The sequence below is a fragment of the Schistocerca cancellata genome, chromosome 5 (genome assembly GCF_023864275.1).
Source record: "Schistocerca cancellata isolate TAMUIC-IGC-003103 chromosome 5, iqSchCanc2.1, whole genome shotgun sequence".
Classification (NCBI taxonomy): Eukaryota; Metazoa; Arthropoda; class Insecta; order Orthoptera; family Acrididae; genus Schistocerca; species Schistocerca cancellata.
The window spans coordinates 100,684,432-100,705,380 of NC_064630.1; the positions used below are offsets into that span (position 1 = coordinate 100,684,432).

A 20,949-nucleotide genomic window follows, 5' to 3' on the forward strand; every position below is an offset into this window, starting at 1 on the left:
AAATGTATGGTAATGGCCAACATTAAAGAACTTATTTCTGTCACAAATACTAATAAAATCTTTTTTCTGCGTTTCCCACAACTTTCATTTTTAAGTGTATACGGAAAATTTTCTGCTAAACCACTGCAGATCAAAAAGTGGGATTTGCTACGGACTTCATACATACTGTAACACAACATCTTGTTTATTATTATAAATATCTGAGAGCTGTGGAGCACCAAGCAGTCAAGATTTTTACAACTTCCCGTGGCACAAAATGCCTATCGAGCAGAAAGCTAGAACTGACACTTTAGAAAGTCACGACAGCATGTTGCACTGATTTAACACAGCTTATTTGTTCTCCCTATAGAAGTAAGTAACCATACCAAATTTTTATCATTTTATTTCTATTTAATTTTTTTACAGCACTTCAACATTTGGAAATTTTGTCTTTTTTAACACTGGCTGTACAAAATGACATTTGCTACCACTTAGAAAGTAAGTTACCATTTCTTTATTTATCATTTAAATTGTAAAATTTGGTGGTTATACTCTATAGTATAGAAAGAACAAAGCCTCATATCTGTGAATATAACCATCAGTACAGGAAAGAAAAGGTATATTTTCATCTATATAGTTCACTTTATGAAAATACATGGTTTCTCCGTTACACTGAATATCACATAAATGGAAAGGGACACTCTCTAATTTCCTTTTCTGAAACATAAACCTCAAAGCATGGTCTTTCACTTAGGAAAATAGGACTCATATGCTGTTTGTTCCCTTTATTTTCTTTTTTCAACAGATAAAATGGCTCTGAGTACTATGGGACTTAACATCTGAGGTCATCAGTCCCCTAAAACTTAGAACTACTTAAACCTAGCTAACCTAAGGACATCACACACATCCACGCCTGAGGCAGGATTCGAACCTGCAACCATAGAGGTCGCGCAGTTCCAGACTGAAGGTGGTGGTTGTTGGGATGTTTAAGGGGGACTAAACAGCGAAGGTCATCAGTCCCCCATTCCAAAATCAGGCGAGCCGAAAATCTACGGAGCAGGTAAAAACCAAAGGGGGAGGAGACGTCCCCCCAGGCGCTAAAAGAACACAAATGGAGCAACAAACATTACAGACAAGAACAGGACAGAGGAACACCAGACAGAAAGAAACAGAAGAAACAGAAGAAAGGAAGACGGCCGGAGACTGGTTGACTGACCACGAGAAGAAAAAACGGAAAGAGCCAACCATCTCACGGCACACCAGAACAGCAACAGACACAAGGACAAAAGACACAGAAAAGGAAAGGTGCAGGACCTCCCTAAATCGAACCATAAAACGGACTACCACGGATAAAATTTAAAACGGCATCAGCCATGGAGGCATCGTCAGATAAAACCAAAGCCAAAGTGCTCGGGAGATTAAAAGATTGCCGGAGTGTGCGCAGTCGAGGACACTCCAGCAAAATGTGGCCGACCGTCAGCCGGGACCCACACCGACACAAGGGGGGATCCTCCTGACGCAACAGATGGCCGTGCGTCAGGTATGTATGGCCGATGCGCAGCCGACACAGGACTACCGAGTCCCTGCGAGAAGCCCGCAGGGAGGAACGCCACACATCGGTCGTCCCCTTGACAGCCCGCAGTTTATTCGGGGCTGTCATGCCACGCCACTCAGCAGCCCACAGCCCAATCAGCTTACGGTGCAACACCATCTGCTGGTCGCGAGCCGTAAGGCCGACCTCCAAAGCCGGGGCGTCGATCGCCCCTTTGGCCAGCCTGTCTACACGTTCGTTCCCTGGGATGCCAACATGACCGGGCGTCCAAACCAGGACCACCGAACGACCAGAACGGGCAATGGCGGAAACACTCTCCTGAATGGAGGACACCAGAGGAGAGGAGGGATAACAGCGGTCGATGGCCTGAAGGCTGCTCAGGGAGTCACTGCAGATGACGACAGACCTACCTGAGCAGAAACGCATATGCTCAAGAGCGCGCAATATGGCCACCAGCTCTGCAGTAAAAACACTGCAGCCAGCCGGCAAGGAGCGCTGCTCAACATGAGCAGCATGAGCAAAAGAGTAGGCAGTGCGACCAGCAACCAGGGAACCATCAGTGTAGACAGTCTCACAGTCCGAAAATGAGGCGAGGAGAGCAAGAAAACGGCGACGGAGGGCCACAGGCGGAACCGAGTCCTTGGGTCCCTGTGCCAAGTCCAGACGGACGGACGGCCGGGACAAACACCAGGGAGGCGTAGGTGCACGGACCCGGAAGGGAGGCGGAAGAGGGAATGAACCCAATTCCGACAGCAGGGACTGAACGCGGACAGCGACGGAAAGCCCAGACCTAGGTCGCCGTTCGGGCAGATGGAGGACCATAGCAGGGAAAAGCAGGCGACGATTGGGATGATCTGGCGAGCAATGAACGTGGACAGCATAGTCGACGAGCAGACGATGGCGGCGAATCCGCAGCGGGGGAACCCCGGCCTCCACCAGGAGACTATCCACGGGGCTGGTGCGAAAAGTGCCAGTGGCAAGCCTAACCCCACAGTGGTGTATGGGGTCTAACAACTTCAACACTGAGGGGGACGCAGACCCATAGGCCAGGCTCCCATAATCAAGCCGGGACTGCACAAGGGCTCGGTACAACCGCAGCAGCGTGCAGCGATCTGCACCCCAAGACGTGTGGCTAAGGCAGCGGAGGGCGTTGAGGTGCCGCCAGCATTTTTGCTTCAGCTGAGTAACATGAGGAACCCATGTGAGCCGGGCATCAAACACGAGTCCCAAGAAGCGGCAAGTGTCCACCACTTCAAGCAGGTGGCCGTCGAGGTAAAGTGCAGGATGAGGGTGGACCGTCCGACGCCTGCAGAAGTGCATAACTCGAGTCTTGGGTGCAGAGAACTGAAAACCGTGAGTCAGAGCCCATGATGCTGCCTTACGAACGGCGACTTGCAGCCTGCGTTCGGCGACTCCCGTAGTCGTGGAGCTAAATGAGATGCAGAAGTCGTCGGCATACAAAGAAGGAGACACCGACGACCCCACTGCTGCTGCCAGACCATTAATGGCCACTAAAAATAAGGAGACGCTCAACACCGAGCCCTGCGGGACCCCATTTTCCTGTATGTAAGAGGAACTAGAGGTGGCACCGACTTGCACCCGGAAAGAGCGGTGCAATAAAAAGCTTTGAAGAAAAGCCGGGAGTCGACCACGAAGACCCCACTCATGCAATGTGGCGAGGATGTGATGCCTCCATGTGGTGTCATACGCCTTCCGCAGATCGAAAAACACGGCAACGAGATGCTGACGTCGGGCAAAGGCCGTACGGACAGCAGATTCCAGCCGTACCAAATTGTCCACTGCAGACCGGCCCCGGCGGAAGCCACCCTGGGATGGAGCGAGGAGACCGCGCGACTCAAGGACCCAACACAAACGCCGCCCCACCATACGTTCGAGCAATTTGCACAAAACGTTGGTGAGGGTAATGGGACGATAGCTGTCCACCGCCAGTGGGTCCGCACCGGGCTTCAAGATGGGGACAATAACACCCTCTCGCCATTGCGACGGGAACACGCCTTCGCTCCAAATGCGATTAAATATCGCGAGAATGTGTCTCTGGCAGTCACTGGAGAGATGCTTCAGCATCTGTGCGTGGATGCAGTCCGGTCCTGGTGCTGTATCAGGGCAATCGGCGAGGGCAGCGAGGAATTCCCTCTCGCTGAAAGGAGCATTGTATGTTTCATAATGACGCGTGTGGAATGAGAACGGCGTCCGCTCGGCTCGCTCCTTTAGAGAGCGAAAGGCGGGGGGATAGGAAGCAGTCGCAGAGCTCTGAGCAAAGTGCGCGGCTAGCCGTTCAGCAATGGCGGCAGCGTCCGTGCAGACAGCGCCGTCCAAGGAGAGCCCAGGGACACCCATAGGGGTCTGGGAGCCATAAATCCGCCGGATCCGGGACCACACGTGCGAGGACGAGACACGGGAGCCCAGGGAGGAGACGTACCTCTCCCAGCACACCTGCTTACGCCGTGCAATAAGACGGCGGGCGAAGGCACGGAGCCTCTTAAAGGCGATGAGGGTCTCCAGAGACGGGTGCCGCCTATGACGCTGGAGAGCCCGCCTACGGTCGCGAATAGCCTCAGCAATCTCCGGCGACCACCAGGGGACAGTCTTCCTCCGAGGGAGGCCAGAAGAACGGGGGATGGAAGCCTCGGCCGCTGAAATGATGGACGTGGTTAAAACACGAACCACCTCGTCAATGTCACCCTGTGGGGGAGACTCAATGGTTGCAGCGGAAGTAAAAGCTGGCCAGTCAGCCCTGTGGAGAGCCCAGCGGGGCAAGCGCCCAGAAGAATGACACTGGGGCAGTGACAAATAGATGGGAAAATGGTCACTACCACACAGGTCAGGGTGCACCCTCCAGTGGAGGGATGGGACAAGGCCAGGGCTGCAAATAGAGAGATCGATGGCCGAGAACGAGCCATGGGCCACACTGAAATGCGTGGGAGCACCGGTGTTCAAGAGGCTAAGGTCGAGCTGAGCCAACACATGCTCCACGGCCCGACCGCGAACGTCGGAGACAGTCCCACCCCATAGAGGGTTGTGGGCATTGAAATCACCCAGCAGCAAAAAAGGTGGCGGCAGTTCGGCTATCAGAGCAGCCAGGACATGCTGTGCGACAACACCATCAGGTGGAAGGTAAATACTGCAGACGGTGATAGCCTGTGGCGTCCACACCCGAACAGCGACAGCCTCTAAAGCTGTTTGTAGAGGTACAAACTCGCTGTGAAGAGAGTTAAGGACATAGATGCAGACGCCACCAGACACCCTTTCATAAGCTGCTCGGTTCTTAAAATAACCCCGATAGCCACGGAGGGCGGGGGTTCGCATTGCTGGAAACCAAGTTTCCTGCAGAGCAATGCAAAGGAAAGGATGACGGCTGAGAAGTTGGCGGAGCTCAGCTAGATGGTGGAAGAAACCGCTGCAGTTCCACTGGAGGATGGTATTAGCCATGGATGGGAAAGGCGTGAAGGGACTGGGGGGGGCAGATTACGCCTCCGGGGCCCCTGCTGCTACTGAGTCACCACCTGGACAACAGCTATCCACTGCATCCGAGGGACTGGCGAGATCCATGTCCTCAGCGGACGCCAGGATCTCCACCTCATCTTCGGACGCAGAGGGAGAAGGGTGCGGTGGGACAGGTGCCACCGCAATTTCAGGATGCTTGGGAGCCTTTTTCTTTGACTGCTTTGCGCGCTGAGCCTTAGGTGGTTCTGGCTGGGAGGGCCTCACTGGGTCAGTCTCTGGGACTGAAGACGACCGTGACGCCCTACGACCAGCGACCGGTGGTTGTTTGACAACCTTGCGGGTGTCCACTTTGGCACTGGGCAAAGCCTGGGATGGGAGGGCCCCAAGGGACCCCTTCCGAGCGAGAGGAGCCGAAGAAGGCTCACGCTTCTCCGGCTGTGAAGGGGGAACAGATGGCCCCGGTGGTTGGGGTGGCGTTGCTCCTGAAGTAGATGGACCAGGAGCAACAGGGAGTGAAGTGCCCCCCACAACCAAGGGGGCCGGTGAATGCTGACCGAGCTGAGATCGAACTGGTGTTGCAGCAGCGGCATAACTAGTTGGCATTGGCACAGGATGTAGCCTCTCAAATTTCCGCCTTGCCTCGGTGTAGGACAGGCGGTCCAGGGTCTTATATTCCATTATCCTCCTTTCTTTCTGGAAGATCCTACAGTCCGGCGAGCAGGGGGAATGGTGTTCTCCGCAGTTAACACAGATAGGAGGCGGGGCACATGGAGTATCAGGATGCGAAGGACGTCCACAATCCCGACACGTGATGCTGGAAGTACAGCGAGATGACATGTGCCCGAACTTCCAGCATTTAAAACACCGCATCGGAGGAGGGATATATGGCTTCACATCACAACGGTAAACCATCACCTTAACCTTTTCGGGTAAGACATCACCCTCAAAGGCCAAGATGAAGGCACCGGTGGCTACCTGATTATCCCTCGGACCCCGATGGACGCGCCGGACGAAGTGAACACCTCGTCGTTCGAGGTTGGCGCGTAATTCATCGTCGGACTGCAGAAGAAGATCCCTGTGGAATATAATACCCTGGACCATGTTCAGACTCTTATGCGGCGTGATGGTAACTGAAACATCCCCCAACTTGTCACAATTGAGCAACCTCCGTGACTGGGCAGAGGATGCCGTTTTGATGAGCACAGAACCAGAGCGCATCTTGGACAAGCCCTCCATCTCCCCGAACTTGTCCTCTAAATGCTCCACAAAAAACTGGGGCTTGGTTGACATAAACGATTCCCCATCAACTCGCGTACACACAAGGAACCGGGGTGAATAGTCTCCACTGCCTTCTTTTGCCATACGTTCCTCCCATGGAGTGGCCAGGGAGGGAAATGATCGTGGATCGTATTTCCTGCCGTTGAGGTTAGACCTCGATCGCTTAGAGACTGCTGGTGGAGGCCCACCAGCGAGAGATGATGTACCACGCTTCATTGCGGGTCATCCGCCCTGATGCCACCTACTCCGACCAAGGGCCCTCCCCACGGGCGCCACCCAGCCACAGCAAAGGCCACCTGGCAGGATGGCCATTGCCGGGAGTCCCGATGCCCCAGGGCGATGGGCATCTACTCCTTGGCATACGTGGGGAGTTAACGGCGCAGGCATCAGTAGAGCGATCCCTGTGTTGTCAGGGGGCTACAACCAAGAGGGTACATGGCGGCCCCACCACAACGGACTGGCTACCGTGCTGGATCTTAGGTGCAAAAATGGCCAAGGCCGTCGTCGCAGTTAAAAGAAACGCTGCAGAGTGCAGTGTGGTAATCGCCCAAGAGATCGAAAACGAGCGGGACACCATTGCAACGACGAGAAAGACGGCTAAAGGTCTAATTGCACGATGGATACAGTGCACCACGTAAGGCGCCCTTCCCCAATTGGCTCGCTCTTCGGAATAATTTAGAAAGATGGAGGTCAAACCCGAGAGGGGACCATCACATAAGGCCGAAACATGTGAGACTCCTTTTAGTCGCCTCTTACGACAGGCAGGAATACCGCGGGCCTATTCTAACCCCCGAACCCGCAGGGGGATCCAGACTGAAGCGCCTAGAACCGCTCAGCCACACCAGCTGACTCCAACAGATAAACTTTTTCAATTTCTTCTTGAGAACCTAAAATAAACCTTGAAATTTCACAAGATCTGAACAATACATTGGTGGTAAAGCTGCAATTGTAAGTGACTGAACTTACAGAAACAGGCTCACAACCAACAATATTTAAAAGTTAGTTACAGTTAATTTAATCTTTTAACAACATGTCACACAGTTAATGTAATGTGCAAAAGTGATATATTTTTGAGCTGGGGATACATATTCCTCTGAAAATTGTTATGTTCTTCCAGTTGATTTTTTAGATGGTTCAATTACCATGATCACATGAAGGAGAAAAATATCACCTCACTTCGGATAATAAAATGATGGTGAGAGATCTGAATGATATACAAACTGTACAGTAACATCACATTCTGTTGTATTCAGTTTAATGATTATCCCAAATTACCAGAAAATTTAATATTTACAAGCTATGTACATTTTGTTACGGGATCAGTTTTCTTCTCTACAAAGGATGCCAATTTATTCCTTAAATTATCTTTCAAGGTGAGCTCCCTGTCACTATTGATCTTCCTTGTTTCCATGTTTCCTAAACAATGTTCCTGTTCAAAATTATGGACACCTCTGATTCCAGGCAGTGCATGAATTTTGTCAAGGGAGGAATGTATTGGACTCTTCAGACATAAAATAAAACTTAATTTGGTGATGTTAACACTAAAGCACTGAAAGAAATTTATCTAATGCTGACAATATTTTACTTCCTATGGGTTTTGTAAACTTTCCTGTATTCTAATCTTAGTAGAGATTGAAGCCAGGAACATTACTGGAACGGAGGATATGTTGCAAGGATAATTCCCATGCATGCAGTTCAGGAAAGCTGGTGTTCGGCCAAGAGCAGAGTTGACCACCCAGTGGTGGAAAATACTGCTGAGCACAACAGTTTGATTTCACTGGCAGCTTCACTACCCATGCTATCTGGACTACATCGATGGGAGTTATCCTTGCAACACATCCTTTGTCCTTACAAATCCTCCTGGTTACAAATGCCCAGCCCCTCACCCACCTCCACCTTGCTACAGGACCCTACCTTCACTAATCGTACATCCACACCGTCTCTCCCACATCCTCCCCTTCTACCATTCTGTCATCCACTCCCAACGCACTTCCCCATGGTACTGGTACCTTTCAATAATTAGATTCTTTAGGAAACTTGGAAGAAAGGAGATCAGCAGTGATGTGGAGCCCATCTTCAAAGATAATTTAAGGAATAAATTGTCAACCTTGGAAAAAAATGGAAATTTGTTGGGGAGGGGGAACATTGCTTGGACTGTGACAAGGTGCTCAGACCGCGCAGGTGTCAACCTTCTGCATGAGAAGAAAACTTTATCGCATAAAGATATGTACATAGCTTGTAAATACTGTAATAAGTGCTAATTTGGGATAATAATTAAACTAAATACAACAGAACATGATGTTGCTGTACAATTCATGCATCCTTCAGATCTTTTATTGTCATACCGTTGGCAGAAGTGAGGCGGTATTTTCTGGTTCCAGTTCACGTGCTTATTGTTGAACCACTTAAAACATCAACTGGAAGAACTTAGAGGAGTGTGTGTCCTCTATTGAGAAAATATTAAAAAGTTACTGAAACAAATTATGCTTACCACAAGCATTGCTATTTTAAAAAACTGAATCAACTTTAACTTTTTTTCAATATTGTTGGTTGAGCCTGCTCCTTTCATCAGTTCAGTCGCTTACATTTTTAAACACACATTGTTTCAGACCTTTGAAATTTCAGCAGTTTATGTTAAATTCTCAAGCAAAAACTAAAAACATTTATCTGTTGCTAAAATGAAAAACAAAAGATGAACAATCACCCCACTAATTTTATTTTCCTAAGTGAAAGACAATACTTGAGGGTTATTTTGCAAAAAAGAATATTTGAGATTACCCTTTTCCATTCAAGTCATATTTAGTGTAATGTAGAAACCACGTCTATTGCAATATAAACTACATAGATAAAAATAAATTTCTTTACCTGTCTTAATTGTTCCATTTAAAGGTATGAGGATTTTCCCCCTTTTCTTTTACAATCCTTATACTACAGTGAATATTACCATCAAATTTTACAATCTGAATGGTAAATGAGGTAATTTAATTTCCAAATGTGTGCAAGTGTCAATTTATGTCATGACAATGTTAAAACCAACAAAACTTACCAACTTTGTAGTGGTATAAAAGGGAAATGGAGAGATGAAAATAGCTAACAGGAAAACAAGTAAGTCTAGTTTCATCTAAATCTGAGATGTTAGGTGAGAATTTTTCTGTCTGAATTGACATGGAATGATCTGGCATTGATGGAAAAAAAAGTTGTGCTAAGACTAAAGAGATGGGCCCATTTTCAGAGCATATATCAATATGAGATCCAGTATGAACCAACAGGGCAACACCCTCCAACAACTTCCTAAGGACCCATATCTGGCTTTCTACTGCATAGATATAGTATCCTTTCATAACAGATGTATAGATGCACAAAATCTTAGAGAATTTACCAACTACATCAGAAGGTGTGGCTCTCGCACCATGCACGATAACATTCTTTGACAGTTGACTTGAGAGTCTGACAACCACATAGTTCCCAATAAGATATTATTTCTTGTTCTGCCACCTGCACATTATGGTAAACAGAAAATTCCTCCTTGGTACTAAAAGAGAGAAACTTCGATTTGTAGTAGCTGACGTGCTGATACCCATTGCGGGTGGTCACTGGGGAATGACTTTGCATGAATTGTCCACCCAGGCATTAACAGATACATAAAATTTCTTATCTGCACGTATGAGGTGTGATTAGAAATTATGGTAAATAATGTTATTAGAAACAAAGTACACATAATTTGAGTTAATCTCCTTTAAAGTGCTGTCCTTGGCTGGCAATGCACTTATCCCAAACATTGACTGGAAACATTTCTGGAAGGATTCATTTGGAAGTCCATTCAGCTGCTCTGTCGTGGGCCCCTCAGTGACAGGAATGGAGTCAAAATGTTATCCTGTAAGCATGGTTTTAATTTTTGGAAAGTGCCAGGAGTCGCATGGTGCTAAACCTGGTCAGTAAGGCACATTTGTGGTAATCACAAAGGCAGTGGGTGAGTGTTAACACACTCAAACGCATGTTTCCTTCTTCATTCCAAATATGTCCAATGGCTAAAATAAAATGTGGAAGCAATACTCTTTCGTGAAAATACAATAAAAAGATATTCGTGTTGTAATGTACTGCTTCTTACTGATAATCATTATAAAGCTACATTAAATACAACATGTAAAGCAATACAGGTGAAAACACTAAAGTTGACAGTCTTCGTCTTTTTCTGTATTTTACACTTTTTTGGGTCAGTCTGTTGAAAAGCGTAAAAAGGAGATTTTACTGTATCACTAATTGCATAATACAAGCTCAGCAAGATTAACGGTTCACCGTTTTCTGTAAACAAATCATAAACCTGTTCCATTATTCCCCTGGCAGTGTCTGGTGCAGTTGCATGTGGGCCTCTTATCAATGTACTAATGTCAGCAGCATGTATTACTGTTCCTGAAGAGTCTTTTTTTGGTGTTGTGGTTCCATCCATGCAAAGATGCCATACCAATCTTGTTTCCCCATCAGAATTGTATGATCTACATAATCATAGGCCATGGAAAAATCAGAGAATTCCAACAAGATAAATTTTGTTGCTTAGTTCTTCTATAATTGAGTTTGTAACATCATACATTGCATTCCTAAGTCAAACTGAACTGCTGTAAAGAGGCTGGTCTCAGAAAGATGGCTTAATATTTTGCTGTGAACTGTTTTCTCAAAAACTTTTTAGAACATGGAATGAGGGAAATTGGTTTATAATTAGATGATGATGATGATCATGATGATGATGGTGATTATTGGGTTGTGGGGTGCTCAACTGTACATTTATCAGTGCCCGTACAAATTCCCAACCTTTGCTCAGTCCAATCTCGCCACTTTCATGAATGATGATGAAATGATGTGGACAACACAAACACCCAGTCATCTTGAGGCAGGTGAAATTATAATTAAAAGGCAGATGCTCAGCTTATTATTAGAGGTCTGCTGCTTATCTCCACATATTTATACTGATGTAGTGCATACTTCACTCTTCCAGCAAATGCACCTTGACTCATTACAAAGTTAAGGATTACACAAAAAAAGTCAGCCCACTATTTCAGTACTTTGATTGAGATACCAGTATACACAGAAAATTAACTACTTTTTGAGACCAATGAGTTTCATGATCTCTCAAAGAGATGAGTTGGCAATACCAACGTCTGATGGTGGAGTATGGATTGCCTACATAAACAAGTCTATGGGATTTGCTTTTGACGGACATATTTTTGTTATTCCTGTGTTTTCAGCTATAGATATGAAGAGTTTAGGAGCCAATGATTTTAATTTTATACCATTTGTTTTACTGCTATACTTATCATTTGTCTTGCCGAGTTCATTTGTTTCATGCCTAATTTTGTCCAAATTGTTTTTGCCTTGTTCTTAATTTCGAATTTTTTGAGGACAGTATATAGTTTATGGCTTTTTCAAGACACACTGAAGAATTCTGCAATACTGCTGCTGCTTGTAATGTATTTTAAAGCGTTAATTAGAGCTAGCCCTTTGCACTAAATAAAGCTCTCTCTCTCTAGTACCTGGTCTTTTGATCCCATAAATCAGCCAAGCTTTCTTTTGGCTTCCACTGCAATGCCCCTAACATGTTGTAGAGGAAAAACTGGATTCATAAGGTTGTAATAGTATCTTTAGAAAAGAAATTTGTCTACTGTGTATCCTTAGTGAACTACTACTACCTTTTTATGATGTTAAGTCACTCTTAATGGTGAAACTAAGTAAGCATTTAGAAATCTGTGAAATTTCCTTTTCCTTTCTTACTTGAATATGACTGATGAGGACGCTTTATAGCTGCCATTTGACAACAATCAACAAATAAACCACGTATTATGGGGCTAACATCTATTTCAGTAAAGACATATTTAAAAATAAACTATCAGTCACTGTAGCACTATGTCCCATTCTTGTCAGGAATGTTATTGAGGTAGTCACATAAAAGTTACTCCAAATATCCTCGATCAGAACTATCTAAGATGAACTCTTTACTGAAATCACCACATACTATCATTTCTCAGTTATTTCAACTAAGTACTCCTTTAAGCATTTCTGCTGTTACTACAGAGTGTCAGAACTGTTGCACTGTATATTTCCAAGTCTATTATTGAAGTGCAGCATTCAAATTAGGTGGTCAATGTGGTATTCACTGTGGTGTGTGGCCTGTGACTTCACTCAACTTATTGTGTTATTGTGTATATAGCTACTCTCCCTTTCCTCAGTTATGTTACATTAACATGAATTCATCTACATGCAACTGTTCAATCTCTAACTTCTAAGTATCTGGCTCATGTAATAACATCACAGAAATGCTGAAAAACCTGAATTAATAGACACTTTAAGAGAGTAACAGCAACTATTCTGTGAAAGCCTACCGCTTACAATGTTTCAAGAACAAGCACGAAGCAATGAATACACATGTACTACAGCCCCATACACATTGTTCTTGTATAGACTGCTACAAGACAAAATAAGACTAACTGCAGCATGCACAAAAGCATTCCTTAAGCAGTCATTCTTACGGGACTCTATTATGTGAATGGAAAGGAAGAAATCCAAAGTTGTGGTCAATGGAAATTATCTTCTACCAAGCCACTTATCTTCTACCACAGTGACCACTGGTTTGCAAAATATGGCTTTACATGTAGATGACTCAAAATACATATGTAATTTATCAAATTACATGGACTGGTGACCATAACCCCCCCCCACACACACACACACATTGCTTGTAGATTACAAATATATGTCTGTCCATGGTACCAGACACTTTATTCACACATACAACCCTTTATTTCCCCCTAGTTCTGTTTCTGTCCTCGTGTTAGGGAGCACTATTTAGAAGCAACTATTACAGTTCTAAGTATAATTAAAGAGACTGGCATAGTAGTATACAAAAAACTAATAATGAGCTTATAACAACAAATTGGTGATTCATCATTAGAAATGGTTTACAATTCTACGACAAACTAATGCTCAAAATTACAGTATATTTTTTATCCAATTATATTGTAAAAATTACAGTTAAAACCTGTCCTCACATTTCTTGATTTCCTTGTCTCTTCCTTTGCCTTAGAGCTTCTCCAATACGACTGTTGGGAAGTTGCATCAATTTCTCAGCACATTTGCTCTGGTATGATACTTTCCCTACAAAATAACCCAAGAGGCCTGCCACAATGACTTTTGGGGTGGCACCAAAACGAGGGTGAGCCTTGAAGTAACCTACAAACAAGGGAAGTAGTATGTATAGTTACAGGTATGTTTTGTTATGTAGTAGAAATGAATGGAGGATATGATACAATTTTTTGTCAAATTTTAGCAACTATATGTACACAATAGAAAACATATTTCACTATATTCTCACTTCAAAATCAGTCAGTTTCTATAAGCAACATTAGAGGAGAGCATTAAAGGTCTAGACCAGGGCTGTAGCATACTTACATGATTAGTGCAGCAATGTTGTCAGTGCTAACTCTGGGGGACAATGGGAAGAAAGAGGGTGTGTTACCTGCTGACTCTTTATAGCCAATGAGAGAGCAGGGAGCAGACGGTGTGTTTCACGTAATATTGTCACACAAGCGGAAGAAATAGACTAATATTTTGATAACTAAGACAATAAATTTAATTTAAACTGTGGTATTAGGTCCCAAACTAACTAAAAACTCTTAATTTGTGACATATGGATGAAATACTCAAATTTATGTCACAATGCAGATTTTAAATTTATTTTGTGTGAGTAAAACTGTTGCATTTTAGTCCAATCTAGGCCTTGCGTTAAGCTACAGATCTGTCTGTCGCCAGAATGAGGTATTTTAGCTTTCACATCTATTTGCTTTGCTAACTCACAACCAAACCCTCACATTCCATTTCAACCACAGCCTCAATTTGTGACATAATCGGCAAAAAAGCAATCAAATATTTGTGAAAATGATGATAATAAATTTAATCTGTCTCTGTCCCAGCTTAACCACACCCTTGGAAACTGTGACATATTAAAAAAAGCAGCTGAATATTAGTGGAAATATTTATTACAAATAGTCAGCTGCTGCAACTGAAGCTGTACTGTTAGGTTCCAACATAGCCACAACCTTTTAATTCATGACATATTTGGAAAAAGTCAAACATTTATGACAACAGCAAAGAAGAGAATGCTATAAATTAATATTTTCATCTCTCAACTGTTACATGAAAGTATCGTCCCATTTGCTACCTGTAATTGACACAATGCCAATCTACCATCTGTAGATAAATAGCACCATGAGTGCCACTGGCACTGGTCCAGACTTTAGCTGAGTAAGGTAAAGCCAACATCCGATACTTGTAGGTTCAATAGATCTGTAACATCTTTATGTACAGTAGATTAAATATGAGTATACTGGGTGCTTTTGCAAAATGAGGCCAAACTGCAGAAAATGACACCTGAGGGAATAAGGCCAGAAATGCATTCCAAAGGAGGTACACTGACTTTGAGGTAGAGATAAAAGATATTTAACAGTGATCATAGACAGGTGGCCTGCCAGCATGGGGTCAGCCAGACACTTGTGTGGAACATTTCCCATGACAGCTGCCACTATCTATATTACTTATAATGAATGCCGGCCTTATTAACTGCAGACCTGCCACCGTGGCAAAGGTTTTGTTGTTGATTCATTGCACAGGCCTCCATTATGCTGGGATTTCTGTCAATCATCCTGTTCTTTGATGAGGTTATCTTTACAAAGGGCAGTATTGTCAACCTTCACAAAACCCACATATGTACTACACAGAATCCCCAAGGCCTGGTGGCAGCGAACCGTCAATACTGGTTCAGCATTGATGGGTGGGGAGGGATTATTGTTAACAGCATCATGTGACCAACCATTCTTCCACAATACCCCACAACAAGGCATATCTGCACTTCCTGCAGGTGACTGTGCCTCCCTTCTGAAACGCATGTCTTTGGTGGTGCAAAGGTCTACCTGATAATGGTGCATCACACTCAATGCTCTCTTGAGTGCAGAGCTAGAACACTAGTACAGACAGAATGTTCCAACTTCCCTGGTGCAATTTCATGAGCCCTTTAAATCACTGAAATCTGCACTATTAAAGATCTTTTAACTCAGCCTTCTAGTGGGTGTAGTTCCATTGGAAAGACTTTCCGACCATATGCATCTATGACTTTCTTTTGATTCTTACCCTTTAGGGATTGTTTCCTGCAGTCTGTGCCCATTTAGTAAAATCACCACTACTTATGAATAATCATATATCTCTGAATTCAAGATGAGGTTATTTCCTGAAATATCACACCCAGCTGTAGGGGGTCTTTTTGCAGTCACAGCACATGATGTCGAGTTCCTTTTCGTGACCAAATAAACATCGAGCTTCCATTAAGCCATAACTCTACTCTCTGCTACATCTACTACTTTAGCCTTGAACTTATACATGCACTTTGAGCATTGTGGTATGATAGCATTAAATGTTTATTGTGACAAATATTTTACATCAGTAATTGTTTAACTTTGGACATCACACCTCTAAACCGCATAGTAAAGTGTGCAATAGATCTTAGTGTGGAACAACATAGTTCGAAATAAAGTTTTTCAACAGGTGTTGCTATGATGCAAATTTCAAAATCATGGTTTTCACCATGCAGAAAGAACAAACAATTGTGCGGCTTGAATGAAGTGTGGAGTGACATAAGCCAATTTTAGGAAATGGTGAAAAGAAGAATGTTTGAAAAATGTGAAGCCAACTACAAAAGCTTTCAGTGGTCCACAGAGTGGACATTTCAAAATTATTGAAATGGAAGTAGACATTTCAAAATTATTGAAATGGAAGTAGAAGCATTGGTGCACGGGAAATGAAAAGAAGTAATGGCAGTTTCCTGTAATGCCATATGAAATAAAGCACATGAATTAGCACAGGATCACAGTGACCAATTTAAAGTGAACTATCGATAGTGTACTGGGGTGATGAGACACCACGTACTTCTGCTGTGCCATTGAATGTACCTTGCTCTGCGTCCTCCGGCATTAAACGTGGAGAAACTGGTAGAGGATCAGTATCGGATTATACGACTGAAGAAGGAATATGCTTGCCTTTTAGGGCAAATTGGAAATGCTGACGAGACTTCTGTTTATTTCAAGATGCCACCTAGTACAACAGTGAAGAGAAAGGTGCTGAAAGTGTATTGATTTGCACTACATGCAGTGAGAAATTCTGAATCACCATGATGTTATGCATGCTTGCCGATGGAACAAAGATGCGACTATATGCCATCCTCAATCATGAAACTATGCCACAGGAAAAGCTGCTGCCTGGTGTCGTATTTCATTTCAAGGATACATTAATGAGTTCATTACAGGCTGGCTCCATACAGTCTGGAGCACTGGAGCGGAAGGCTAGGATGTGGATCCCTAATGCTTTCAAGGGGCATCTGACACCCACAGTAAAGGCAGAAATACTGAAACTGATCACAGATCTTGTCATTCCAGGAGGCATGACTTCATAACAAGAAGTGTTAGATGCATTGGTGAATGAGCCATTTAAAGATCTGAAAGCAGTTGTACACCTGTTAGTTATTTTAAGGTGGTCAAGCTATGACACCTACTGGTAAACTAAGGAAGCCTTCAGTAGGCCTATCGCTAATTACAGAATGGATTCAGGCCCCTTGCACATGCATATCCAGTTTATCAATTGTAAATGACTAAGACACGCTGAGTAACAAATATGCATTAGATGGGAGTGAAGATAATCTGCTACGGGAAGAAATGCAAGTTAACTGTGGCAGTGACTCTGCAGATTCTGTGCAGCATTTCAGTGGAGGAGGACTAACTGGCATCTGTATCTATTGGAGATCTTTATCTAATTTTATCAGAACTTTTATTGTCTCATTCAATTATCTGTAATAAGAAAATCATTTGTAAGTTTTCAAAATTAACCTAGTAGGCCTGTGGAGGACGTTTTTCTGAAATCACTGGTTCAACAATGGGGGATCATCTAGCATTCGAAATCATATTGGGTTTGGACATATACAGAATATAAATCTTTTCCATGAACATCATTACATGTAACTGAGGAAAAGAGCAACACACAGCCTACAGAACAATTTCTATTTTTGTAATGTATGACAGGTGCTCTGTAGGAATTACTAATTCACATCTATTCTCAAATACTTTACATGCAAATGTAAAATGGCTTGCTCATTATTGTTATTACTACCACTACCACCAATCCCAATCATGCAAATAATCACATGAACATGAAAATAGCTAACACACACACACATATATATATATAAGGCCTATGCTACATACTCCTCCATGTGCTATCAGTTTCTACGAGATTTCGGTTTTATTAGTAAGATCAAGCTGACATCTGTGATGATGTAACCTATCAACCTATGTAGTTAGGGGCCTACTTCATTTTCTATCGTCTTATATATTCTCGAGGAATTCTTCACTACAAGTCTATTGAGTAAACAGTATCTAATCACTAATTGTTTGTAGGGTTCTACTGTTCTACCATCAGTTTGTGAGTCAATGTCTTGCACTCATAGTGTGCCTACATACACCGTATTTTTAGCTAGTATGTGATTCTTTTCTTAGGATCAAAGATATAAAACATGGGAACACTTTTTAAACTGCAGGAAAAGGACATTAAGGATAATAACTATCTAGAAGTAGCAGTCAGGCTCACTGAATAAAACAGTTAACAATGGCTATACTTATTGTACCAAGTAAGTACATTAATCAATCTGTGTCCATATCAGAAAAAACATTGCCAAATATTTCACTAACAGTTCTCTACATAATCACTGAACAGGAACCAGTTCAGACTTACATTCACCAAAGGAAAACAAGTAAACATCAAAAGCTTTTTCCATCAGCAAAAAAACTGTATTTCAAATAGCCCAAGGAGCTGAATCACTTTATTAAAATATAATAAAAAGTAGTAGTTAAAACAGTCTTCAAAAGTAATGCATACCACAGATTAAAGGACTACATAGTGGACTCGGAGTACTGGTTAATAATGAAAGGTGATAACTGCAACACTCTGCAACATTACAAAATTTTAACAAGAAAATCATGTATTGAGATCTCTAGTGGAGGTCAGTAATGTATTGCCATTCTCCGAGTTACTCATTATGGGATGGGGGAGAATGCTGTCAGTTTTGTTCCAGCTGACTAACAGGAGGAAATGAAGCCAAGTACGAATACAAGCATGAGGCATACCAGTATGTTTATGGGCACTGAATCAGTTTCCTGGACAAATTGGAGTTAGGCTATACAAGCACGTTTAAGGCTCTGGAGTCCCCAGCAAGTGTACTTGATCTATGCAGTAATGAAGAGCAAATTTATGTTCATAACTTATCAAGAGCAAATTGTGGGAATATCAAAGAATCCTGTACAATAGGAACCATACAAACTGAAGGAGTAAAGGCGTTTTGAATGACCTCATAACCGAGAGTAGAGTTTCGGCCATCCTGACATAGGTTTAAATTACTTCTAGCAAATGCTAGGATGATTCTTTCAAGAAGAGCACGTCCTACAACCTTTCCTATCCTCATAAAAGCATACTTTTACATTTTGAGTGTATGTGTATTTCGCGCTATTTATTTTCTTTTTGATATTGTTATGGCACTACCTACAGCATTGTAAGATAATCCCTGTATGCGTAAAAAATATAAATCTATGTTAGTTTCTATAACATTCTGATAGTTACAGACTACGAAGTAAACTCAAATTCACAATGATGTAACTTGTCGAAACTGTTACAAAATTGATAAAAACTGCTTTATTTTACCAATGACAGTATGTTTCTTAGGCGCTATAGCAAATGTTTTCTCTCTTGTGATGCGACGCCACTATTGTTTACTTCATCTGAACACACTCTTGACAATTACACTCACCTGACTTCACGGCTAAATAGGTTGTACCACCCAAAATTGTTGCGAAAGGTAACGATCTCTGATAGAAACTATCTCGGTTGCATTGTCTTAGTACTCTTACTTCTTCCATCGTAAGCCGGTAAGGCTAAAATAAACCAAACAATAACACTGAATTTCTGACAATAAAGTAACAATACAAAATGTCACTTTCATTTATTTCACATATGAGGTGGCTTGCCATCTGAGGTGAAAACTGGGGATCAAGCCTGCCATGAGGAGCCGCGTGAGTATCAGGATTCTGCGGTGGATCCAGCCCATCAATCCCTACAGGTGCTGCCATGTTTACAATCTACAATCCACATTCACATAACATCAGTGATACTTATTAAATAAGTCGATATTAGTGATCTCTGACTGGTACGCACAATCCAAGGCAGCCAACATCAAATGCTGTTGCAGTTACAAATTGGTTTTTACAATTTTATTATTTTCATTAACGTATGCATTTCAAATACCTGTCATTTTTAGTTTCACAATTGTCACATCATACTCGTGAGCTAGCTATTGCCCACATATAACCCAAATTCATGCAATGTTTGGTCTCTCAAACCACAACGTTTATAGCGTTCTCTTTGTCAACACATAAAAGTTATTTCTTTATTCATCCAAAAATCTTTCACGCACTTACAGCTACAGAAAATGTAACGGTAATTATGCCGATTCATACTGGCTGTCAAAGCACCGTCACGACCAACGACCTAGTTTATATACCTCCTTGGTCACGACAAGCCAATTCAAGTCATGTGAAGGTGCGTTTACACTGCGATTTGCATCGGCACATGTATGAGATACATGTATATGCGACTTTGCGACGTGTATCGCGACTTGTATGAGTTGACAAGTATCAACCTCATACATGTATGAGCGTGCGTTTACACTTGTTGATTTGTATCACTGTGCGATGGCTTCCGACGACGATTTGGAAGATTTCACATTTTTATGTGCTGGTACACTTGCTGTTTTGGAAGATGATGGGAAGAAAAGGCGGAGGAAGCGTAGATGGTGGCAGAGAGAGTTTCTTCGCAAACGCGCTACTCACGGAGCTTACGCAATGCTCGTTCATGAATTAACGCTAGAGGATGGAGCATATTTTAGAAATTATGTTAGGATGAGTCTGGAGGAATTCCGCGGTTTGTTATCTCTTGCGGCTCCTCTTGTGTCTAAAACCAACACAAACTTGCGGGAAGCGATTCCACCAGAGGATCAGTTGGCACTAACACTCCGTTTTTTCGCCACTGGGGATTCCTTTTCGACGTTAATGTATCTGCATAGAATATCAAAAAGTGCCATATGCAACATTATTCTTCGTATTTGCGAGGCCATTGTGCAAGTATTATCCCAAGAAGTGAAGGTAAACGTTTTATATTATATCAGAGTATGTAATACGTTATATAATTTTTTCATGCATCCGGCACGTATATAAATTTTTTGCTATTATTCCGGCGGCCTCGCGTGATAATGTTGACTACCGATGCTAATGCCGACAATCGTGTGTGAGATGTTGGCATTAGCAATCGCGCGACAATGCAAATGTTTTGTCATTAAATCTTCCTTTTACGAGGGCAATTACTTTTAACGAGCGGACGAGGATACATACAAGTAACTGTCAACCAGGAACAGCAGCACAAATTTTCTACCGCGTCGTTGATGTTGCCAACATAACCACATAAGGCTGCTGGAATAGGAAGTAAAATTTTAACGGCACATACATTTTGCACCATAAATTTCTCAAATTTTGCTGAAATGGGTT

General features: G+C 43.1%; 1 protein-coding gene across 2 annotated transcripts in view; it reads right to left on the bottom strand.

Annotated features, from left to right (window-relative positions):
- LOC126187340 (OCIA domain-containing protein 1) overlaps positions 1 to 19,517 on the bottom strand; it is a 52,535-nt gene extending 33,018 nt beyond the window's left edge. The window contains exons 1-3 of one of the 2 annotated variants that reach the window (XR_007537712.1): positions 19,378 to 19,517; positions 19,161 to 19,284; positions 13,312 to 13,492 (exon numbers count right to left, since the gene is read on the bottom strand). Coding sequence is in view for 1 of the 2 variants with exons in the window: in XM_049928362.1 (XP_049784319.1) it covers positions 13,312 to 13,492; positions 19,161 to 19,284; positions 19,378 to 19,479 (407 nt within the window). In the remaining variant the exon portion in view is untranslated. The remainder of the gene's footprint in view (positions 1 to 13,311; positions 13,493 to 19,160; positions 19,285 to 19,377) is intronic. The other variant, XM_049928362.1, reaches the window with a different exon arrangement.
- Between the last annotated feature and the right edge of the window lie 1,432 nt (positions 19,518 to 20,949).